Here is a 24,040-nt window from a genome sequence, read left to right on the forward strand (position 1 = left end):
ATGCGTGGAGAAAAAAATGATGGTAGTGATTATGATATTGTGGTGGTGTTGTACAACTCTAAAGCTAATTGATGATTAAGAGCACTGTTTCTTATTTGGTTTCTGCCGGTTGAGCGTTATGTTGAGGTTTTTCCTCGCCTCAATAGTAGTAAGATGGTCATCGCCTAAGACCTGCCTACACTTCTCTTGCACTTTTATCTGCATCTCCACCGCCTTGTCTAGGTATCCTTGATCGCTAAGCGTAGCAGCAAGGTTATGTGCTGCTCTAATTGTGCAAGGGTGGTTTTCACCCCATTTCTGTGTCTGCTTCTCTAGCACTTTCTGCTGCATTTCTGCCGCCGCTTCTAAGTAACCTTGCTGTCTAAGCGTGTTGGCGAGGTTATTCATCGCCCCAATTGTGCAAGGATGGTCTTCACCCAATTTCTGCTTCTGCTTCTCTAGAACCTTCTTCTGCATCTCTGCCGCCTCTTCTAGGTATCTTTGCTGTCTGAGCGTTTTGGCAAGGTTACTCATCGCCCAAATTGTGTGAGAATCGTTCTCGCCTAAGATCCGTGAAAATTTCTCAAGCACCACCTTCTGCATATCTGCTTTTTTATCAATGTTTCCTTGCTCTCTAATCATAATGGTAAGATTGGCAATCACACGCGGCATCAGACGAAACTTGTTGTCTGTCACGCGACCACAGCCCTCTATCGTCTCCATGATAAGTCCAAACGCTGCCTGACTGTACTTGCCCTTCTCCTTTGTCGTGAGCCGTTCGTATCCCCAGGCATGTACTAGCTTGTGCATCACATAGCCCTGCTTCTTGTCGTTCCACTGTATGAGTGAATACCTTTCCAGCTCCTTGAACCAATCTTCGATCTTGTACTTGGTTACTGGCTGCTTCGGCGAGACCAGGCGTTTCCAGCTTACGCCAGTCTCACCTATTTGTTCCAAAACACCATTCTCGGTTTCGGGGCAGAAAAGCTCAACGTATATCTCGTCGGAACTCAGGAATGATAGTATTGTCATCAGAATTGATGCCTCAATACACTGGTTGGAAACGGCAGCGTACGACGTCTCCCACGTCGTCAGCACGCTCTTGTTGTACTGATGCACCAGGCTCTCTGGCTTGTGTTGAAGCAGCTCCTGTCGTCGCTGCTGGTATTCAGGTAGGTACGCCTTGATGTTGCTCCGTAGCCGCGGCGTCAATCCCACATATGTGGCAGCAAGCGTGACAGCCAGTGCCAGACACCCAAGCTTTTTGACAATATGCATCACCTCATCTCTAACAGTCGCATCAAAGTGCGGCAGATGAGCATAGTTCCGAAACAGCTCAACTGCTTGTCCTGCCTCCATCTTGCCCACCTCCACCCCCTCTAGACGCGTCATATCTTTCGCCCTGCTGTTGCGAGTTGTGATGATGACATCGAGAGATGCTGTGCTGGGGATGAAGTGCTTGATGTCGATATAGCCGTCTGCATTTGCGTCCTCAATTGTATCGGCGCCGTCAAACACCATTAGCCGCCGCCCTTGCCGACCCGCGAACCAGCTCTTTACTCCAGTCACGGCATGCTCTACGCTCGTCATCTCCGAATTTGACCCAGCAGGTGTGTGCTCCGGAAACAGTATCTGGTACAGGCGCACAAAGTCGCGCTCCAGCGACTCCTTGCGGTCGGCCTCGATCCAGATCGTCGACTTATAGTACTTCTCTTCGCGACGCTTCTGCGTGTAGTCTAGCACCAGTTGCGTCTTGCCTGACCCACCTAGTCCCCACACTACGAGCGTCTTGGTGCTGTTATCTGTAGCAACGCGGGTGAGCTGCGTGTGTATTTTGTCGTGCAGGCTGCTTCGTGGGACGAACGCTTTGACGGGCTCGGACGCAGCATACGCGAAGTGGCCATCAAAATCAGGCCGAGTAGCCACTGGGGAGCCTTCACGGTGTGAGCTTGGAACTTCTGGGAGGTGCTAATAGCGTTGGAGCGCGACTCACTAGAGGGGGCGGAAATGTGGACTACAGAGTTGCCCTGGAATACATATGCTTTATCCCTGACGTAAGTATCACGAAAACAGGAACCTCCCTGGTGGATTCGCCCCTCGCTAGATCGCCCACTCTCCGGCTGCGCAGGCGGATTTTGTGGCGACATGAAGGAGACTCTAGATCGGGAACTATGGATGAAACCACAGACATTTGATTACTTATGTACCAGAGAGTCATGGAATGACTGTTGCCTGCCCTAAGTTCGCCCAGCCGAAATATAACAGGCGGGAGCGGGCTGCAGGTACTGAGCCATTGGCTCAGATCGGGCTGGAAGGGCTATAATTGGCAGCTGTCGCCCCCGTGACTACGGATAATAATTTGCCTGAAGGCTTTAGAGTCGGCTGCGGAACTCTGCAGACTCGTGTAGTAGCTGCTGGAGCTGTGATCCAGCTCCTATTTTTGATCAAATGTTTTCATATCTGAAATGCTAGGTATTATTTGTGTGCTTGCCTCATCGCTCGACTCCAAAGAGCAATGCTCCTGAGTAATCACATTACAGGGATCAACGCTACCCAAAATAGACTTCAGAAATAAGGTTTCAATTCTATCTGTTCTTGTTTATCCACTCAGCTGTCCATTCATCCGATTCCCTGTGTTAACCTTTGCTTTGTTTTTGGAAACAATATCAGCATAGTCTGATCCCTTCTGACTGACATCCCGTGGGACAACGCCCTCTACGGAATTGCCTGTCGTAATCATAGCATCTTCGCTGGCCGTAATAGTCCCTTTATAATTCGAACCTTCCTGGACGAGTCGATTACAGAGTGGCTGAGTTGGGTCTTGAGTCAACTTGGATTGTGGTGTATTGGCATCGGTAGAGGATGGTGTAACGGTCTCGGTACTGTGTCCGTTGGTGAAATGCGGAGGCGAAGTACTACTACTATAATGCTTACCGACTTCCATCGCTTAGCTTCTGACCAGAACGACCGAAAGGGCTGGACGACATTTTCAGGGACAAATGTGTTGAGTCTTGGTATGATGAAGGATGAATGATAGATAGAAAATCACATTGTGTAACACTCAAACATCTTATATACATACATATCTGCGACAAGATCTTCCAATTCTGCTCAAACAGATGCTGCACAAATGAGCCTTGGGGCTTTGTGCAAAGATGATGAAGTGGACGCCATCAGTCTACATGACCCATCCTTGATGCAGCTTACCACAAGCTAATAGGACAGCCCGAAAAGATTGCAGAAGGAGGGTGTTGAGTAGACAGGCGTGTAAACATACCGCTGGCCACTTCTCTCTTGCTGGAACGCCACAACTTCAGCCTTGCAGCTAAAATCCAGCCTTGCAACTAAATTTCAGCCTTGCAACTAACGTTCAGCCTTGCAGCATAAGTTCTGCCTCCAACAGGTAGTGACGTGGCGGACATAGAATGGCCAAGATCTCATGTGGCATACGCCGTAGAGTCCTTCGAGAGGGGTATGCAAGTCGGGGTTGGATTAGATGTTCCTCCTCTTTGAACTAATACCAAGGAATTCCAATCAATCAAGCGGTTATCGCTAAAGTCATAGAAAGAACGGTCGCCCCAAGTTGTGACAAGCAATATCGTCAGTAAAACTTGTAGTATTACTGCCTTGATATTCATTCGTTATGCCACCGAAGGCTTCGGAGGTGAAAGTTGCACGGCGGATTGATCAACGTAGCACCTGCGCTTGAGTGACGCTGCATTGGCGAACAATTGGGGGCATCTAACGGACCGATGAGCAACAGGCTTATTTTAACAGTACACTACGCAAGCTACCGAAACACAAGCAGTGAGCTTGTGGCCTGATTATTAACATCCTTTGGGCTGGCTAACACTTATCTCATCCCGATATATAAGTATGGTGAGGCTCTGCCAACATTACTGCAGCGGTAGCCTCGGCACAGCCCCGACAACCCCTCTGTTTTCGCAATCCCACGATCTATAAATGTCATTTGCTGCACTCCGATCATGCGTCTACTAGAGTTCGATAGCCAAAAAGAATTTAGCGTAACAAAAGATCTTCTTAACGAAGTACCTCCGTATGCGATCCTGTCGCATACCTGGGAGGCGGATGAGGAAGAAGTCACCTTGCAAGACATAGTGACAGGTAGTGGTAAAGACAAAGCAGGGTATAGAAAGACTCAGTTCTGCGCGCAACAAGCTGCTCGTGATGGTCTGCGCTACTTCTGGGTCGACTCTTGTTGCATCGATAGATCGAACTACACGGAACTCTCAGAGGCGATCAACTCAATGTTCCGCTGGTACAAGCACGCAGCTAAATGCTATGTATACCTCGCCGACGTCTCAGCCAGTACTTGCAGCCAGACTAGTCAGCCGCCTGAGGAAACATGGGTGCCCGAGTTTCGAAACAGCAGATGGTTTACTCGAGGCTGGACGCTTCAGGAGCTTCTTGCGTCCCCGGAGGTTGAGTTCTTCTCTCGCGAAGGCATTAAACTCGGGTCTAAGAAGTCGCTGGAGCAGCAAATCCATGAAATAACGGGCATTCCCATCCAGGCACTAGCAGGATGTCCCTTGTCTGATTTCAGGATTGAAGAAAGACTCTCGTGGGCAGAGAAGCGCCAGACCAAGCGTGAGGAGGACGCGGCGTACAGCCTCCTCGGCCTATTCGACCTGCACATTCCGCTCATCTACGGCGAAGGAAGAAGTAATGCCAGAACCCGGCTGTTGCACGAAATAGAAAGACGTAGCAAGGGAGAACTTTGCGTAGCTCCTTCCTCGGTGACCAGCCAGTGGCAATGGCTTACTGCTGCATCTACGGAGATACGCCGATGGTTTGGAGGTGTGGGCGGTTGGACACGGTCAGCAGCCACCACTACTACTACTAATGCGTCTCGTACCTTCGCTACTACTACTACTACTACTACTACTACTACTACCACTACTACCGAACCAACACACCACATACCTCAGAGCATCACACAGAAGGGCTCCGAGTATCGAGGTGATATCACAGTTTCTGGCGGAACAGTATTTCAAGGGAACTATGTTGGACTTGGTCCCGGTATGCTGGGCAACACAAGGTGACTTGTTAGATTCTATACATCAAAGTATTACAACAATACTTCTGCCTGAACAATAGCAACCCAAACACAAAGAGCTTAGTATAGTTAAGTGCAGATAGGGTAACGCAGCAAAACCGCCAAAGCTTACCACACAGACAATCAGACGTCCTGAGAGCTGAACATTGTGCAACAGTCCAGTTATGCTATAATCAACCGGCCCCGGAAGTTAAATCGCGACTTTTTGTCTTTCGTGGACAAATTGAGGCGTGAAGTTGGAAGTGGCGCTGCATGGCTCTGCACCGTACCAACAACAGCAAAAGGGGGGGCCCCCAACCGTCGCATACATTTATCATAATCGCATCGTGACAACGTGTTACCACTAGGTTTGCCAACATACGATGGAAACATGTCTGAACCACAACTCGATTGTACCACGGCATTTTTTTTTCTGGCAGTTTAATTCGGGAACATAGCTGGTCGTGAACATATTAATCATTTTTCTTTTGGTTCCACTACTTGAAAAGAAGATGAGCGTAGAAGAGACGCATCAGAAAAGTCTTTGGCAGAGAGGGAGGAAAAAAAAACGCAACTAAAACAGTACACGTTTTGTAAGAATACGATGGAAATTTCGTTGACGGTACACTACTAACTTCTTAACCCTAGCATCTACCGGTTTACCTGTAGCCCCTGTATATCCCATCACACACGCCAACACTCCTCCGTACAAGACCAAACTTGCTTATCTACCTCTCAAGCATTTTCCCTTTCCTACTTCCCGCTCCCGTTCCCTTTTGGCATGTAACGCATTAATTATTTCAGTAGAAAGTGGTTTTGTTTGTTGAGTTTTGGGGAATGTTTTTCCTCCAATCACATATTCATAATACTGTCGCGCGGGGACGCGAATCGGGCCGATGAGGGGGGGGGGCTTTGCAGAATAGAGGGTGTTCTGTTTCATTTGGATGGTAATTTTGCGGAAGAGAGGGAGAGAGAGAGGAAGAGTACAAGAGTTTTCTGTTTGGAAGAGGGTGGGATGAGGGCATCGAGTAGTACGCCTTTCTCTCCACAAAGAAACAAGTGAAAGGTGAACATGGAAGACAGACATCAAATGAACTTTTTTCATCTTTCATATCTAGTGTGAACGAGAGAGAGAGAGAGAGAGAGAGAGAGAGAGAAGGGGGGTTTACAATTCCAACACCGCCCTCAAACTCTCCCTAAACCCCTCCTGCTCCACGCCCCTCCCAATAAGCACCAACTTACCCTCTGCACTCCCCTCGGTAGCATCACCATCCAACTCATTGGTATCATAGATACTCCTCACACCCTGCGTCAGGAGGACTTTACCCCCCTCAACAGGCGCTCGTCCCTTCAGCCTGTGAATCTCAAACGGCTTGTGGGGAACATCGTTTGGTAGCGTCTCCTCCCACAGCAGGGTACGCAGAAAAAAGTCGTACTTGTCTACTTGCTCGCGGGACAAAGCGGGGAACGTGATTGTCGAGGTAGCAATGGATGGATCGAGGTGGGAGTGGCCTTTTGATGCAAAAGTTAAATCTGCCTCTGTGACTTGATCGTAAGCGTGGAGGTCGAGGACGAGGCCTTGGAGGTCTGGGATTTGGCTTTTTGTTGTTGTTTTGATGCGGGCGAGGCCGTTTATTGAGCGGACGCGGTCTGTAACGTTGGCGAGTTCGTCGGGGGTGACGAGGTCGGTTTTGTTGATTATGACGACGTCTGCATGGCTGATTTGGAGATGGGCGGTTGTGAGTAAGGGGCCGTGGTGATCGTCATGGGCATTCTTTTGCGACTGGAGTTTTTCTTCATCGTCGCCGAGGCCTTCGTCGAGGCTTTTAAGCACATTTTTGGCGTCGACGAGGGTGACGATACCGTCGAGATAGATGCTGCTGCCGAGGCCGTCGTCGAGCCAGAACATGGGGGCGATGTTACCTGGATCCGCAAGACCGGTGGTTTCGAGCAGGATGTAGTCAAAGAGGCCGGATTGTTCCATTAGGTTTTCGATTGCGGCGACGCCAATGTCTTTGACGGAGCAGCATATGCAGCCGTTTGCTAGTGGAACGAAGGGAGCTGGCTGGGCGGATGTGGAGTTTGCATCAGAGACGGTGAGTTGCTTCTCAATGTCGATTGCTGTTCTCATATTGGTCAAAAGTCCGAGTGGCGAAGAAGTAACACGTACAGTCACCAAACTCATTGAGAATGACAGCAATTCTCTTTCCATGTTCCTCAGTCAGGATGTAGTTAAGTAAAGTCGTTTTGCCAGCGCCGAGATATCCAGTGACTATGGTGATGGGAACTTTTTTCTGCGGCGCATCTTCTGAGCTACCCACGAGGTTTGGAGCTTCATCATCTTGGTCATTCAAGGCTTTTGTGATGTTTTCTGGTTCAATGAGACTTGGCACCTCGTCGTCGGATGCATCGGCACTCATGGTGACTCAGGCAACGGTAGATGGAAAATAGAGATTGAGGGGTTTAAGTAAGTCGTTGCAAGATTATGAGTATATGTACCTGAGACACATTAGAAAAACTTGCACATATTCAGTTACCAGGATTGTACATGTTATAGTGTACGTAAAAAACACCAAAGCATAGGCGCATTGACCCAAGGTGAGAGACAGGTCATGTAAATGGAAGGAATTTGCAATTGCGGGGGGGGGGGGGGGGGGAACAGTACTGTACAGCTATGGTGATACTGACGCAGATGTATCTTGAAAAATAGTTTGCTCCCAAGTGTCTCTGTAAAGACAAAAAGACTCGAAGAATACACCCCAGACTGTGTGCAAGCCAATAGACCGACCGAGCAATGACGTCGTGCGGAGGGGAGCAAAAATGTGACCCGCAAAGACTCTAGCGCAATCGCGTACTGGGGCAGCATCCCTGCACATGTGCCCTGCGTCGGCAGCCAGCTCCAGATAGACCGAAAGTCAACAACACGCTACACCCCACCCCAAGGTCTTGCCTGTGTCGATTGCGAGGCCACTCTACAAGTTCCCGCCCCCTCAATTGCTCTTAACAGTATCGCCATGACGTCGCCCGCTTCGCCCCGTCTTCCCAGCCCGCCACCTATCCCTGAAGACCAGCTGTCGCCAATTGCAGCCTCATCAGACCAGCAGACACCCTTCAGCAACCTCGACCATGTCGCTGAGCGAAGGATACGGCCGGGGACCAAGGCGGCAGACATGGCAGAGGGCCCTCCGCTTGTAGAACTTTCAGAGGTGGGCATGGCCCGCTTGCAAGATGCAAAGGCGCATGGCTAACATTGGGCCAGATTGATTCAGCGTTCCAGCTCACGGAGCACCTCAAGGCGCTGCACAACTTCCTCACGCACCCGATAGGAGCAAATGGCACCGTGCCCGTAGATCGAGAAATGGCCCTCAAAATTGCACATGCGCCCGAGAATGTGGACAGGACGCTGTGGCTCTACGAACTGTGCCGCTTCCTCATACAAAAGGTCAACTCGATCATAACCGCCCTTTTCGCAGATAGCCCGCCATGCTCGTCGTTGACTTGCCCGGAGATGCGTGCGTCGGAGTGGCAGTATCTGTGCGCGGTTCACGACCCACCAAAGTCATGTTGCGCCATTGACTACTGCTGTCACACGCTCGACTGGGCGGCCAATACCCTCACATCGCCAAAGCACTTTCCATCACGCCTCGCGCTGGGGACAGATCAGTCGACGCAGCACTCACAGACACGACAGCTCACCAACATTTTCAGACGTGTGTATAGGATATTCGCACACGCATGGTACTCGCACCGGGATGTTTTCTGGCATGTTGAGGGACGCACGGGGCTATATATTTTTTACAAGACAGTCTGCGACGTGTATGGCTTGGTGCCAGAAGACAACTACACCATACCGCCCGAGGCAGAGGGTATTGACCACAACTCAGAGACCAAACCAGCAGCGCCGCCTCTGATCTTGAAGCGCGAGCCTTCGGACTCGGGATCCCAAATTTCCGACAACACGCTGGCCGGGGCCATGTCTGACCACTCGCTTTCAACTGCTGGCACTACAAAGCGACATAGGCATTCGCCATCGGTAGGTGCGACAATTGTACACACTGTGGTAGAAGAGAATGAAGAGGAAGAGGAGCAAGCAGACCTCAACCTCAACGCCCGGCCTGTGACCCAAATCTTTGAGCCCGCAACACCAGAGGAAGGCGGAGAGGGCGATGACGACGATGAAGATGAAGAAGATGATGAAGATGATGAAGAGGGCGAAGACGGTGACGGAGATATCACGACGATTGAAGACGGTGACGACGAGGGGGACGAATCCGGTGCTAAGAATGCCAAGACGGGAGCATCAGAGAGCAAAAATGATGACAAAGAGGAAACAGTGAGCACTGGGAATGAGAAGGCCGGGGATCCTGCACCTGCGGACGATAATGAGGCTTCGGGCGAGAGCGCCACAGAGGCAGCCAAGAATGACGGGACCGAGGCCTCGAGTGAGGCAGCTGCGGGGAAGGAAGGTCAAGCAGAGTCTTCAGCCACTGGTGATGACAACGACAAGGCGACTGCTGCGAAGGCAGAAGAGAGCGAGGAGACTGGAGATGCTACAAAGGCGAGCGACAAGAAGGACGAGGCCAACTCGCAAGCGGCAGAGTAGGTACTTGTCGAGGGTGAAGTGGAGTGATCAGACGGAAGCGGCTATTACCATACCATGTATTATTTTGTTTTTTCTTTTAGCGAAAAAAATAGTAAGACACGACGACTTGGCGGGGTCGATCAGAGGGGCCTGTCGTGGATCTCGTGTAAATGTATGATGTATAATGTAGTATACACACACAAGTACGTACAAACATTGGTCACGCGTGCCGTGTGTGGTCTTGTGAAGGGGGGCTGACGTCAGACAGTCGTATGCTCGAGTGCAAGCTCACGATGGGAGGAGGGCTGACAGGAGGAGAAGACGACGACGACGAGGAGAAACTGGCGTATGGACTTGCATGCGTACGTAACTGTGGTCTGGCAAGTCGACCCGACGTGCTTGTTAGGTTGGCGACGGCGCAAATAGCGTCCGCGGGGCGAAGAGAGCTTATCGCTAGCGTGTGCCGTGGAGATGGAAAAGACGGCAACTACGACACAACTTGATGAAGTTGTATAGCCAAGCGATCATGAGTAAGAAGAGGAGCCGGTGGGAGGGAGGGACATTGCAGGAGGACGAGAGGGTGCAGCTCTTGAAACGCGGAGGATTGCGAAAAGTAATGCGTGCAAATCTGTCGGGACCTGCAAACGGTGACGCGAACTTTGACTAGCCGTTGGGGGGAAAGGGCTGTTGTTTTCTTCTTTCTTTGCAGAAGCGCTCTTGTGATGTCAGATGCATATATGTATGTATGCAATGTACATGTGCATGCATGCGTGCTCTGTGAGAGCCCGTGGCTGGCGCGACCAAGCCTTTTTTTCTTTCAAGAGAGACAAGTTTGGTCGTCTGGCGGGCGATAGGTTTGGACTGGCAAGGCAGGCAGCATCGAATGCGGCGAGAGGAGCGGAATGGACAGCGGCCGAGATTCCGGGCGGTGCATATGCAGGTGGTGGTGGAGTGACGACCGGGCCGCGCCTTATTGGCAGATGCGCAGGGCCCGGGCGCGGCACTAGCTGGCTGGGTAAACTGCTGGCCAATGGGAGGGTGCGAGGGCGGGCGGCGCTGGATGATGAGGTGTGGAAATTAGTATTGGTCGGGCTTTGTGGAGAGTGTTTGCAAGCCAGCGGGCGAGTGCGAGTGAGCGAGCGAGTGAATTAGCGACAATGTGTGTGTGTGTATGTGCGGGAGTGTGAGTGTGTGGATGTGCTCCTGCCAAGTCAGTACAACAGCCGAGGGATTTAATGTACTTAGACCAACGAGATTTAATCATCTGAAATGCACGCCGCGATTCATGGAATTGGTGGATCAAGGCAAGCAAGTAGCTGTGGATGGACGTTTGCATTTACACGGAATGCTATGCAGTCGTGTAGCATACTTCGCACCAGCACCTCGGAGAAGGCGTTTGGGTCAGTCGCAGTGCAGCCCCCACGCGCGCCGCCGCCGCCGCCAATCCCGCGCAAGAGCGAGGGCCCGTCGCCCTTCTCCACGTCGTCCTACTGCAGGGTGGTTGATGTTAGAGCCTCCTTGTCCCAGCTGTGCCGGCGGCCCTGTCGCGGTGCATGCTAGGTGCAAGTAGTACATAGATGGCATCGAAACTCCCTACACAGACGTCGCGTCGGTTGATTGCGCGAGCAGGTGGTGGTGGCCATGGCCAGGGGCCGGGAGGGGGGGCCCTGCATCTACCCCTCACCTCTTCAGCCAGGCGTGCACCCCAATTCGAGATATTATCCACTGCCACGGCACATGGCCTCTTATCGCGGCTACTGCGCAATCACTTGGTCAAGTCGCCTGAGCCTGAGCGTCCGTCGCTCGGCAGCCTGAGCAGCGCAGCGGCAGCCCAGCCAGCTTACATACTGCTCCCGCCATTCCCCATTCACCTTGCCCATCCCATCCTCTCCTACCCGCGCCCGTCCTGCTGCTCCCACTCGACCTGCGCACTTGCACTTGCTTTTCCCCACGCTCCAGGGTGCACACTTTGTCCAACCCCCCGCACACAACCCACTCGACGCCTCTCGACCGCACCCGTCCCTGCAAGTCATTGCCCAGACCATCGGTGATTTACGAGACGCTCTCGCCCGCCCCTCCAGGCGGCTCCCCGTAGTCCTACACACCCACACATACTACTTACTACCCGCGCACCCACACGCGCCCAACACTTGCCACACCACCACCACCACTACCGCTAATGAGTACCTGAATCTACTCGACACCCCTCTTGTTCATTTCTCCACAACATCTCCCCCAAGAAAAAAAATCCCCCTCGATTTCCCCGTGCCTCTGCCTTCCACGCAGCGTGATTTCCAAAAGCAGCATGCTCGCCCACCACCCAGCGCCTCTTGACTAAACATCAACATCCATTGTTTGCCAACAACCCGACACGCGAGTCGTCTCGCCACCCGCCCGCCCAACCACGCGCACACCCTGCCAAAGCCCGCGACACACGACCTTGGCCTTGGTTCCCTCGACCCCGCTGGCTATGACGGCGCAAATCCTCCACATGCATCCTGCGCACGCGTCGGATTTGAGAAAGATCCAGACGCATTTTGGAGACAAAATGGACAGCGCTGTTGGTGCTGCCAGCGAGCCCCCAACCCCCGCCTCGCCTGACAGCGGCGAAGCCCGCGGCCGTCGACGCGACAGGGACGACGATGGCGACACGGCCGATGGCGACGGCGACGGCCATGGCTCCTCGAGAAAGAGGCGGCGCAGCAGAAAGGGCCTCGACAAGAAGTTTGAGTGCCCCCACGAGGGCTGTGGCAAGAGCTACTCCCGCGCAGAGCATTTGTACCGCCACCAACTGAACCGTGAGTTGCATTATTTACCATCATGTCTAGCAGCACATTGACTATCCTTGGACAAAATAATAATAATAATAATAACAATTGCCTGGGGCAGCCATGGTGCTAATGCTATGCGCAGATAATCCAAAGCAAATATACCACTGTGATTTCCCAGACTGCCATCGCTCCTTTGTCCGACAAGACCTCTGCGCGCGCCACAAGGAAAGACACACGGCCCGCGGCTCGCAATTGCTGCGCAAAGACACTTTCAACATGCACAACCTAAACCCCATCGTGACTGCCGCACTGGGAGGAAAGAGCGCACCACCTCCCAAAACGCTGAGCATGAAGAGCCAAGGACCACATGGCCTGCAATCTCCAGCTTCTGCATCTTCCAACGGAGCACCCAGCGCGCAAATGTCACCGCCAAACTTCCAGTCGCCAACCCCAACCACAGCAACGCATAGCAGGCAAGACTCGCTGCAAAGGGCAGGGAGCGATGATGCCTACCGAGGCAGCTCCGAGGCCAAGCCTTATGATATGCAGGCTCAGAATTCAGGGAACTTTGCACCCCCACCCCGTCCGGCCGCATTGGGCAATTACGGGGGAGGCCGGACGTCTCTCCACAACTCCCCACATGTGGGTAATGGCAGCTTCACACGGCCCGAGCTACGCGCGCAGACGTCAAACGTGAGTTCGTACAGCTCAACATCACCCTACAATTCGACCGTCACCCCGTCGCCATACACCCACTCGGCCTCGTCGACCAGCTATCAAAACAGCGCAAGTGCGTATCAATCAGTGCAAAATTTCCCTGCGTTCTCCTCCTTACCTCCACCAGAATACCCACAATCCACTGGCACCCCTGCGTCTCGAGAACATGAAAACCAATACTACAATGGCTCGTCCGCACAGACTCCTGTCAATGGCGTCGACTCTTCAGCCCACATAGACAACCGCATGCAGGGCGTATCCGACGCCATGATGGACCAGAACCCTGCATACTCCATACCAATGTTTGGCAGTGCTGGATACAGCCGATCACCATTCGCCATGGCCGACGACTTTGCTGCCTGGCTGTTCAACGACAACCAGTTCAACCCTGGAGGTGGATCACCCATGGACTACCCCGGCGGAGTCAGCTCTACAGGAGGCGCGTCAAGTCAGATTGGTCTTCAAGCTCCGTACTTCAACTATGATCCCTCGGTGGCTGGTTACCTGAACAACCCTGTACCGCCTTCCCACCCCATGGCTGTTCACAGCATCTTGGACACCACTCTTCCGGAATCTGCCCTGTCGGAAGAGAAGCGCAAAGATCTCATTGACTTGATTCATCTCCGTTTCAACGAGACTGACCATGCACCAGTCAAGAAGCAAAAGGAAGACATCATGGATGGCGACAAGGACGATAGCCGTCACGTCCTGAGTCTTCATATGATGCAGACGTACATTAGCTCGTACTGGGTTCACTTTCACCCGCAGCTGCCGATACTGCACAAGCCAACCTTCAACGCTAGTACTTGCCCAGACCTCTTGCTGCTCGCCATCATGTGTCTAGGAGCGTCTTGTCTGGAGAAGACGTATGGCCGGGAAACCACACAAGCGTGTGCTGAGCTGGCCAACTTCTTCGCCTGGCACTTGCGCTGGGAGATGTTTATGGATGCCGATTTCCGCCCACCCGCCAAACTTTGGATATTCCAGGGGCTGCTCTTGCTCGAGAGCTTCGAAAAGATGTACTCGACGCGCCCACTACATGAGAGAGCGCATATTCACCATGCAACAACACTGACGCTAATGAGGCGAGGAAGCTCGTTGATTGGTCGTTCGGCCATGGACTCACCTCCCAGCGTCAAGGACGGCAAAAGCAATGGAATTGCAAACACGCCAGACGAGTGGTGGAACCATTGGATCACCAACGAGGCTACTCGGAGAGCTGCTTTTGCCGCATTCGTCATGGACAGCATCCACGCCACCATGTTTGGCCACAGCGCTGTCATGGTCGCCCACGAGATGCGTCTTCCTTTGCCGTGTGACGAAGCCTTGTGGTCTGCGACGAGCAGTTCTGAAGTGGGTCGGGTTGAGCAGACTCTAACATCAAACGGCATCAAGCCCATGTCGTTCCTTGACGGCCTTAAGAAGACACTCAATGGACAGTCGGTCCGTACAAACTCGTTTGGGCGCACCATCCTCATGGCCGGCCTGCTAAGTGTATCATGGCACATGAATCAGCGAGATTTGCAGGTCAGCTCTCTCGGTGTTACTACAGCGTTGGGTGGGCGCGATAAATGGCGAGGTTCTCTCACTCGGGCTTTCGACTTTTGGAAGCAGGACTTTGACAACTCACTCAATCGATCGAACGAGTCGTCTTCCTCAAACTCACACAGCCATTCTCGAGGTATCGACGACGATATTGTCTTCGAGTCCCGCACTGTCCTCCACCACCTGGCGCACATGGCTATGCATGTGGATATTGTTGACTGCCAAATTTATGCCGGAGCACCCAGACTACTCGGCAGGTCAATAACGCCACAAGACTACAATGGCGCTCAACGCCGGATGAAGGATGTATGGGCCCCCACAGCCCGAGCCCGGGACGCCACCTTTTACGCTCTACGCTTCCTGTCTAGCGTCATGGTTGCTGGGGATCATAGTCTGAATCCCAGCACCGCAGCAACTGCTGGCATTTCTTACTCTGCACGCGACGATTACCTCCTCAACCGACCGTGGGTGCTGTATTTTGCCACGTTGATTGTGTGGTCGTATGGATTCGCACTCGACGGACCAGTCAAGGAGCCTTACCAGCTTCCTACTTATGACGACAAGGTCAGAGACATGGTCTTGTATCTCAACCGGGTTGGTGGAGTCAGGTCGCCTGAGGACTTGAGCAAGGTCACAAACCGCAATGCCTGCTTGGGATTGCTCATCATCATGAGGGATATGTTCAAGAAGACAAGATGGGAGTTGCTGCACGAAGCAAGCAACTTGCTGAACAAGTGCATTGAGATGCTCATTCCAGGTGCAACTGTGGTATAAGCACACATATGGACGATGATGTTATTCTTTTTGCTTCTCAATGCCGCAACATCGGATCTGACCAGCAAAATCTACGGGGTCAGGTAATTATGTTTATCACGAGGTTATGGTATGCCATGTATATGCTTTTCAAGGCCTGTCTTTTCTGCTGTATTTGCATTCTAGCGAAGGAGTGTTGTTTTATATGATATTTTTTTTAATCTTCATTTTCAAGGCGGCACATGGCTATTTGGAAAATGGAATGTGGGAGGGATACTGCTGAGCTACTTGCTTTATACCCCGGGGCTGGTGTGTGCTCATGCGGCATGAGAATAAATCTTTGCTTTCCACTGTATATCCAGTATTTGAATTTGGGCTGTTGTTCGAATCAAAGTGACGTGGTGAAAGGAACGCATCTACCAATCCTTGTTATTACTGTGTTTGCCATGTTCTGATGGTATATGGGGGGGTTGGCCGCTTGGAGTCTCTGCACGTGAGAGCGCGGCAACGCGTCGAACAGGGCTTTCGCGTCCTCAAATGCACGTCGCCACGGCCACTGAGACCGCGAGAGTACGATATTTGACACGTCCCATACCACCTACAAGAAAGCAGGCAAATGCTCAAGACGAACATTTCGTGTGTATAGCAAAAGCACTGCCCTTGCGCTATTGCGTCATCGATTCTTGGGCGTGGTTTTGATCAGTGCTGTTGGCTAGCCAGAACACAACAATGCGAAGACTATGCCTCGAATGAAGGCTGCCACTGTTTCGGATCAGAGAGTAAGGAAAGGGAAACGGAAAACCTGCGAGGATGACGAGGTCCAGACGACGACTACGACAAGCGTCCCTACGAAGACACACGACGGAGGGAAGAAGCCGCGGCGAGCCCCAAAGAAAGCTGGCGGTGATAAACCGCCTCTCGTGCGCCATGGATCGTCCACGCTTGTCGAAACCTCGATACCATGGCCAGAGCACTTTACAAAACTTGCTCAAGTGCATCGTGCGGTAAACCTAGTGTATACCTTTCTATGTACGCGCAAACATCTAGCGACGACGTTGGACAATCTCAAGAGCACGGTCGAGGGCAATATACAACGCGAGCTGTTGATTGAGGATGTGGCTCAAATTACGGCATTGATCCCAAAAGCGATCAACTTTTCGTACGTGGACGAGGCAATGCTGCAGATCAATCTGATGGGCTCGGAAGACAACATGCACGGGAGGCGCACAACCGACTTTGCCATACTGGGGCCTGAACCCGAAAAAGGCGAGCACAAAGAAGTGCTGCTTTTCGAGTTTATTGATGGTGATCTGAGGCGCCAGGTCCAGCATAAGAAAACTGGGGAACCGACCAACGCCACAACGAAGCTGCGCAATGAAGAACTCAAGATGCCGGTGTTTAGCCAGAAGCAGATGATGAATCTGATTGAGAAGAGGAACGCCAAGTTTACGTCGGCAATCAATGCCTTCTTGAATCAATGCGCTGAAGGTGGCGTTGATGCTGTGGAAAAGATCAAGGAGGTATCTCAGGCTTTCATTCCAATGCCGTCTGAGAGTAGGGCGTCGACTCCTGGCCCAGAAAGGTCATTGTTACCGTCTTCGATACCTGCCGAACGCAAGTCTATTCCAGATATCCTCAACGAGATTAAGACGCTTGAATGGTACACCGGCCAAATCGTACCAGACGGTCATCGAGTTTTCGATCCCCAGGAACCTGTGTATGGAGATCTTAACTTTGCCATGTCACAAAACCTCGTCAACGCCCTTTACAATACGAAGAATATCACTCAGTTGTATGCACACCAGGCTGAGGCTATCAACAATCTCTACGATGGACACAATGTGATTGTGTCTACCTCGACAAGCTCTGGAAAATCGCTCATCTACCAGATACCTGTTCTACATCAGCTGGAGCAGGAGCCAGACACCAGGGCTATGTACATTTTCCCCACAAAGGCACTGGCTCAGGATCAGAGGAAGAGCATGAAGGAGCTTCTGCGGCTCATGCCTGGGTTCGAAGATGTTTTGGTCGAGACTTTTGATGGCGACACGCCAATGGGCGATCGAAATTACATCCGCGATGAGGCGCGCATCATCTTCACGAACCCTGACATGCTGCACATTACTATTCTACCACAGGAGGACTCCTGGCGCACCTTTTTGCAGAACCTGCGGTTTGTGGTGGTTGACGAATTGCATGTGTACAATGGATTATTCGGCGCACATATGGCTTTCATCATGCGGCGCCTACGTAGGGTATGTGCAGCAGTGGGAAACCGTCATGTCAAGTTCATCTCCTGCTCGGCTACCGTTGCAAATCCCGAAGAACACATGAAGACTATCTTTGGGGTTGAGCAAGTCAGACTGACAGACTTTGATGGATCGCCGTCTGGTCGCAAGGAGTTTCTTTGCTGGAACACGCCATTCAAGGACCCTGGCGATCCTACGTCGGGACGTGGTGACTGCATGGCTGAGACTGCAAAGCTGTTCTGTCAACTTATGCTCAGAGGTGTGCGGACGATTGCGTTTTGTCGCGTGCGGAAACATTGCGAGGCGCTGATGGTGGCTGTGAAGACGGAGTTGACGAACTTGGAACGGCCGGAAGTTATTCCTCGCGTCATGTCGTATCGAGGTGGATACACACCGCAAGACAGGCGGGAGATTGAGCGAGAAATGTTTGATGGCAAACTCTGTGGTGTCGTGGCTACGAGTGCGCTCGAACTCGGTGTGGATATTGGATCTTTGGACGCTGTCATCACAGTCGGCTTTCCCTACACCATTGCCAATCTCCGACAACAGAGTGGACGTGCTGGACGTAGGAACAAGGATTCTTTGTCTGTTCTGATCGGCGATTCCTTCCCTACGGACCAGTACTACATGTCGAACCCAGACGAGATCTTCACAAAGCCAAACTGCGCACTCCAGGTGGACCTGGAGAACATGCTTGTGGTTGAAGGCCATATTCAGTGTGCTGCTTATGAGATGCCGATCAATGTTGAGACTGACGTGGAGTATTTTGGCTCTCTGCTTCCCAAGATTGCTCGTGAGCGTATGCGTCGCGACAAGGAGGGCTTCTACCACGTCAATGAGCGGTTCCTCCCGCAGCCGTCTCGCACGGTGGCTATCCGAGATACAGAAGAAGATCATTTTGCTATCATCGACACTACAAATGGCAAGAACACGGTGCTTGAAGAGTTGGAAGCCAGCCGTGCCTTTTTTACGCTCTATGACGGCGGCATTTTCTTGCACCAAGGCAACACGTATCTGGTCAAGGAATTCTCACAGGAGCGGATGCTGGCAAAGGTCGAGTATGTCAAGGTAGACTGGACAACTCAGCAGCGTGATTACACAGACATTGATCCTGTCGAGACAGAAGCCATCCGCCGCATCCCAGGCTCACGATCAAAAGCCTTTTACGGGCCAATCAAGATCAAGCAGGTTGTGTACGGCTTCTTCAAGATTGACAAGCGCCGTCGGATATTAGACGCGGTGCAAGTCGACAACCCGCCCATTATCCTCTTCAGCAAGGGCATGTGGCTCGACGTGCCGAAGTCCGCCATGGATATTCTAAAGTCCCGGCGGCTCAACATTGCAGCCGGCATCCATGCTGCTGAGCACGCAGTCCTATGTCTGATGCCGAACTTTGTCATTTCAATGCCGGGCGACGTCCGGACGGAATGCAAAGTGCCCGAGAAGGAGTTTCTGCAAAAGGAATCGACGAGGAAGCGCCCGGCTCGACTGACCTTTTACGACGCAAAGGGGGGTGCGAGTGGCTCTGGGATTAGCACAAAAGCTTTTGAGTTTATTGATACGTTGCTGCAGCAGGCATGTCAGAGACTGACGAGTTGTCACTGTATGCAAGGATGCAACGAGTGCTGTAATGACGACGCGTGCAAGCAGGCGAATCAGGTCATGTCAAAGGCTGGGGCTATGGTCATCATCATGTGTCTGCTGGGCAAGGAAAAACAAATTGATGTTGACAGTCTGCCGTGGGGCGAGGAAGATGTTGAACAGGGATTTGATACGGTGGTTGAGGCTGTGGGTGTGAGGATGGCTGAAGGCAAGGTTAGGGATGGCGGGACACTGCCCGGAGAGGGAGACGATGAGAAGATGGTGAGGGCAAAGCTGGTGGATGGAGTGTGGATCAAGGAGGAGGAAGAGGAAGAGGATCATTTTAGTAGGAGTATTCACATGTATCGGGGTGAGAGGACGTTTATTGGGGTGCACAGATAGGTAGAGTGTTTGTGTGGCACTTGGCTGTAGTGTACTATGTACAACCACGGACGCATACTACCGTGTAAACATCAAAAGGCCACGGCGCCTAACATTGCCATGTCGTCAGCGATGCAGCGCTAATACTTGGGTTGGCAGGCAGTGATGTGTAACTGTAGCCGCGGATGGTCGTACACCGCTGGTTGCTGAGACGACGACGCTTCCGCCCTTGGCAGACATTATTTTGCGCTCGTCGCACCATACGGCCCACGCTCAGGCTACATCAACAGGCGCCCCTTCAACACCAACTCGAAAGCCTCACACCGCCCTATCCACTCCAGATTTTGGACTTCGTTTCTGAACACCTGCCGAGCACCTTTGCACCACGCACACTCTCTACAAACAAACCACATCTACACAATGGTATGTAACAGACATTTTGTATCTGGTGTATCCCCGGAAAAGAGACGGTGGCATGTACACAGGGACACAAGGCCTGCCCCGCACCCGCACTGCCGCCCCCGTCTGTACCCCTTTGCACCCCGCAAGGGCGAGCAAACCCGCCGCACAAATGGCGTGTTGGACGCCAAGCAGTGAGTGCCGGACATGGAACGACGCTGCCCGTTCAAACAGACCACACAGCAGGTGCACCAAGGGCAAAACAAGGCGACGAGAAAGGAGCAAACGATTACTTTTTTTGGCCATGACCTGGCTACACTAAAACGCCTGCCTGCGGCTTGAACGCTACAAACACAACAAACTCCGACTCGGACAAACCGAAACTCGTTGCCTTGTTTTCCCTTTGCCACACACACACAGCAAAGCATCCGTCTCTCTCCGTCTCCGGCACTCCAACCACCGTTCTCTTTTTTCCACACGCACCGATAGAAAGAGAGAAAAAAGGACGGACGTTCGACTATAGATCTCGTTTGCGGCACGTTTCTAAAGGAACAATGGATAACAGTAACCAGGCGTCGACCAACTACCGTGAAGCCTTCCAGCTCTTCGACAAGCGCGGCAACGGCCGCGTCGACCGCGGCGCGCTGGGCGACTTGCTTCGTGCCTGCGGCCAGAACCCCACGCTGGCCGAGATTGCCGATTTGGAGCGTGGTCTCGGAGCTGACTGTACGTCTTTTTTTTTGGGGGGTGGTTCCTTTCCAGTTGCTTCACCTTTGACCCCTTTCAAACCCCCCACCTTGTTTTTTTTTCTCCTGTCGTTCGTTGCTAACGCAAAATTTGGCCCAGTCGACTTCGACACGTTCTCCAAGATCCTCAACCGCCCCGGCGGCTTCCGCGAGCCCTTTGATATCGAAGAATACATCCGCGGCTTCCAGGTGTTCGACAAGGATCGCAGCGGGTTCGTGGGCAAGGGCCAGATCAAGTATATCTTGACAAACTTGGGCGAGAAGATGAGTGAGGAAGAGGTGGATGAGTTGTTCAAGAGCACGATTGACGCGAGTAATAATGAGGTGGATTACAGGGGTGAGTGTTTTTTTTATCCTGCTACCTTTTGAAGGATGTGTGTATGTGTGCGGAAAGGCTAACGTGTGATGTGATGTTCAGAATTCGTCAAGACGATTGCGGAGAACTAGAGATTGCTCCCAAAGTTTGGAGAGTCAATGTCGAAGTCTTTTTTGTTTCTCCCGCAGGTAGAGATGGGAGATGGAGACTACTTCTTCTTTTTTTTTGTGTGTGTGAACGCGAGCAAATGTCTGAAACGGGATCATGGTTTTTCTCTTTTCTCTGATTGTGTTTTTTTTTACATGGCTTGATGGGAGGGCGTTGGAAGACAAATGAAGCTTAAACTACTTTACTATTACGACCTATGATGAAGTAGTATCATGTCCTTCTTCTACCTTCTTGTTCTTGTTCTTCTTCTTTGTTTTGATATCAGCAAACTCGATGACAGAAGGGGGGGGGGGGGGGAATGCAATGAAATTTGTCCAAGTTTCCCCCCCTCTCTCTCCTCTCTTCCCTTGTACATGCGTGCAAATACTGTCGTTGTCTCCTTATTCCCCCTTTTCTCCATCTGACACACGTATATCCTATTCCAACCGTAATCCGTAAACATTAACCCCTTTCTCCTTGCATTAACCCCGTTCGTTATACATACTTAGTCGGCCATCTATCCCCCATCCCTTTTTCCTCATCAACTCTCTCGAACAACTTTGGAAGAAAAAAATTAATATCTAGTTGAATATTGCGCCAAGGTATATGAGAGAGAGGAGCGGGGGGGGGTTATGGTATGTAGAATTCTTTTTGTTGTTGTGGGAGTGGGAGTGGATTTAGAGTTTTGTTTGGGACGAATTGGAAGATTGAGGGGATGAGGAGGTTTGGGGTACGCTGGGTTGAAAGAGGGAAGGGAGGGAAGATGGAGATGAATGGGGTTCATGCAGAGTTCCTTGCCCCCCCCCCTCCCCTCTGCATGCACGTAGGTGCGCACGTGTGGGTATCATGTGTGTGTGTGTGGGTGAATAGAGTTTGTGGATGGTGTCATTTGAGGATTTTTAGATTACCAGTGTTTGGTAGCAAGGGGAAAAGGAGGGGGTGCAATCAAGAATAAAAGTTACCGGAGACATTACAGTCATTTTTTGCACAGAAAAATGGGCATGTAAGATCTGGAGCTCCCGCACCGCATGTAGCGGTGGGTGTATATCATGTACCTGAAATTTGCTAGACTACTTGTAATGTCTCTAATCTTGTAGGAGGGGGGTATCTGTCGCAAAGCGGTCTCAACGCTCGCTTGGTACATGTGTGTATATCTCCCGACTTGTCTGTCTGTCTGTAGGAAGAAGAGAGAGAGAGAGGAGAGAAAAAACGCTACCATATCCCATATCGTAACAAGAGAAGAAGAAAAAAGGAAAAGAAAAATGACGAGAGGAAAGAATAATTCTTTCATGGCTATAGAGATAAGAGACAAGTCATGACGAGATGAGAAAAAGAAAAAACCAGGCGAGAAAAAAGGGAACGCCTGTTTGCCCGTGCGCCAGCCTGGATGCGGAGTTGGTTGAGATAGACTTAGGTAGAATGGGGTGTGGGCGGGCGGAAAGCGGGGGAAAGTCCGATTGCGGAATTGCCCCTTACATCCCCTTACCCCATTGCGAACCGTAAGCGTGGGGAGGAGGCGAAGAGGCCGGAGTTTCTCTTTTTTTTGGTTCCTTTTCGTTGCTATACACACCCTTGCCCCATTGCGAACCGTAAGCGTGGGGAGGAGGCGGAGAGGCCGGAGTTTCTATTTTTTTTGGTTCCTTTTCGTTGCTATACACACATGCACATACAGTGTGTGTGGCCGTGTTTTCGCTTCTGCATACACAGCAAGCGAGATAACGCACTATTCCTCGAGGCGGCAAGCTGAGAATAGATTGATGGATTGATCAGGAAAAAAAATAGTCGTCGATGATCCTTGTCAGCCTCAGACCTTTACTTCTGTGACGTTGACGGTGCTGCCCATGGGATTTGACGACGAAGAGGCAGCAGAGGCGGAAGCCATCTTGTTTGCAACCATGTCGCTAGTCTTGACGAAGCCACCCGGGAGCAGGAAGACATAATCTTCTCGCCTTCCGATGCGATCGACGGAGAATTGCTGCCAGTCGAGCTGGTAACCGACGACGAGGTCACAGCGGCCGCAGCGCTGGAGATAGCGCTTTTCGAAGCCTGAGTCGCTGGTGATGATCTCGGCTTGGCGGTCTTGGCGAGTGGACAGCAGGAGGCCGTAGTGGTCGTGCGTAGTGGCGGAGTTATCCGCAGAGTTCTTGCGTACGGCGGCGGGGGCTGGGGGAGGTAGGGGCATGATGTGGGCGGCGTCGTGGCTGTGGCGACGTGTAGGCAGTGAGGGCAGGGGAGTGGTTGTTGCGAGGAGGAGATGACTGCACAGGCAGTGGTAGGTGTAGACAGTGTTTGAGGCCTGGAGGGAGATTTTCTCGTCTGGGCTGGGAGAAGGCATGGCAAAGTATGCGCGGGAGGTGGTGGCGATATCCATTGTGGTGGTTGTGGTTGTGTGTGGTGTGTGATGTGTGGTGAGGGTGTGGTATATAGTAGTAGTCTGCTCGGGTTCCGATCAACGGGATCCGTAGAGGGGATAGCGGGACACCTGTTTGTATGGACGGGTGTTTTGTGTATGCGAGTCAAGTCTAGTCAAACGACCGTGACTTTTATGAGATAACAGTGCAGAGTGAGTGTGTGTGTGTGTGTGTGTGTGCAGTGGTGAGCAGAGTAATCGGAGGCCCGACCACGCTTCTTATACTCTGCGCTTAGTCGTTGTGTGTGTGTGTGTGTGTGAAAGCGGACCCTGATCCTAGTCTTTTCGCTGAGGCTTACGAGACAAGGGCAGGGAGTGGAACTGTGGGGATGCGCTGGGAGCACGGGCGGGCAGGTTGATCGACGGCGGACAGTGTCTGAGGGTGCCAAGTCAATCCAAGGACGGAGT

The 24,040-nt window shown here is 51.9% G+C and overlaps 7 protein-coding genes across 7 annotated transcripts; 4 read left to right on the forward strand and 3 right to left on the reverse strand.

Annotated features, from left to right (window-relative positions):
* Positions 1 to 19: 19 nt before the first annotated feature.
* PSV08DRAFT_364237 (P-loop containing nucleoside triphosphate hydrolase protein) lies at positions 20 to 2,150 on the reverse strand. The gene is made up of 2 exons (XM_014220641.2): positions 1,973 to 2,150; positions 20 to 1,913 (listed from the first exon to the last, which is right to left on the reverse strand). The coding sequence occupies exons 1-2, from the start codon at positions 2,124 to 2,126 to the stop codon at positions 76 to 78; spliced, it is 1,992 nt and encodes a 663-aa protein (XP_014076116.1). The 5' UTR covers positions 2,127 to 2,150; the 3' UTR covers positions 20 to 75.
* Positions 2,151 to 3,965: 1,815 nt separating this feature from the next.
* Positions 3,966 to 5,042, forward strand: PSV08DRAFT_378408 (heterokaryon incompatibility protein-domain-containing protein; the record flags this gene model as incomplete). Its single annotated transcript, XM_014220643.2, has 1 exon — positions 3,966 to 5,042. The coding sequence occupies one exon, from the start codon at positions 3,966 to 3,968 to the stop codon at positions 5,040 to 5,042; it is 1,077 nt and encodes a 358-aa protein (XP_014076118.2).
* A 1,158-nt stretch (positions 5,043 to 6,200) lies between these two features.
* On the reverse strand, positions 6,201 to 7,455 carry PSV08DRAFT_227597 (CobW/HypB/UreG, nucleotide-binding domain-containing protein; the record flags this gene model as incomplete). The annotated part of the gene is made up of 2 exons (XM_014220644.1): positions 6,201 to 7,156; positions 7,206 to 7,455. The coding sequence occupies 2 exons, from the start codon at positions 7,453 to 7,455 to the stop codon at positions 6,201 to 6,203; spliced, it is 1,206 nt and encodes a 401-aa protein (XP_014076119.1).
* Positions 7,456 to 8,049: 594 nt separating this feature from the next.
* On the forward strand, positions 8,050 to 9,846 carry PSV08DRAFT_364240 (Mob1/phocein; the record flags this gene model as incomplete). Its single annotated transcript, XM_014220645.1, has 2 exons — positions 8,050 to 8,241; positions 8,295 to 9,846. 2 exons carry the CDS (start codon positions 8,050 to 8,052, stop codon positions 9,636 to 9,638), a joined length of 1,536 nt encoding a protein of 511 aa, XP_014076120.1. The 3' UTR covers positions 9,639 to 9,846.
* Positions 9,847 to 12,087: 2,241 nt separating this feature from the next.
* Positions 12,088 to 15,621, forward strand: PSV08DRAFT_227604 (fungal-specific transcription factor domain-containing protein; the record flags this gene model as incomplete). Its single annotated transcript, XM_066092211.1, has 2 exons — positions 12,088 to 12,415; positions 12,531 to 15,621. The coding sequence occupies 2 exons, from the start codon at positions 12,088 to 12,090 to the stop codon at positions 15,422 to 15,424; spliced, it is 3,222 nt and encodes a 1,073-aa protein (XP_065948676.1). The 3' UTR covers positions 15,425 to 15,621.
* Positions 15,622 to 16,143: 522 nt separating this feature from the next.
* On the forward strand, positions 16,144 to 21,467 carry PSV08DRAFT_411273 (uncharacterized protein; the record flags this gene model as incomplete). The annotated part of the gene is made up of 5 exons (XM_014220647.1): positions 16,144 to 19,603; positions 19,826 to 20,037; positions 20,586 to 20,739; positions 20,860 to 21,096; positions 21,178 to 21,467. 5 exons carry the CDS (start codon positions 16,144 to 16,146, stop codon positions 21,204 to 21,206), a joined length of 4,092 nt encoding a protein of 1,363 aa, XP_014076122.1. The 3' UTR covers positions 21,207 to 21,467.
* A 1,302-nt stretch (positions 21,468 to 22,769) lies between these two features.
* On the reverse strand, positions 22,770 to 23,830 carry PSV08DRAFT_8394 (uncharacterized protein). The gene has a single exon (XM_014220648.2). It carries the CDS (start codon positions 23,591 to 23,593, stop codon positions 23,027 to 23,029), a length of 567 nt encoding a protein of 188 aa, XP_014076123.2. The 5' UTR covers positions 23,594 to 23,830; the 3' UTR covers positions 22,770 to 23,026.
* Positions 23,831 to 24,040: the final 210 nt, after the last annotated feature.

Source organism: Bipolaris maydis (genome assembly GCF_028858645.1).
Source record: "Bipolaris maydis strain C4 unplaced genomic scaffold PSV08scaffold_11, whole genome shotgun sequence".
NCBI lineage: Eukaryota > Fungi > Ascomycota > Dothideomycetes > Pleosporales > Pleosporaceae > Bipolaris > Bipolaris maydis.

Excerpts from the sequence above, each read along its gene's own strand:
- PSV08DRAFT_364237 (XM_014220641.2), bottom strand. The coding sequence starts at position 2,126 with ATGTCGCCACAAAATCCGCCTGCGCAGCCGGAGAGTGGGCGATCTAGC. Across the intron at positions 1,914-1,972 it reads CCACATTTCCGCCCCCTCTA|GCTCCCCAGTGGCTACTCGG; the intron begins GTGAGTCGCGCT and ends CACACCGTGAAG.
- PSV08DRAFT_8394 (XM_014220648.2), bottom strand. The coding sequence starts at position 23,593 with ATGGATATCGCCACCACCTCCCGCGCATACTTTGCCATGCCTTCTCCC.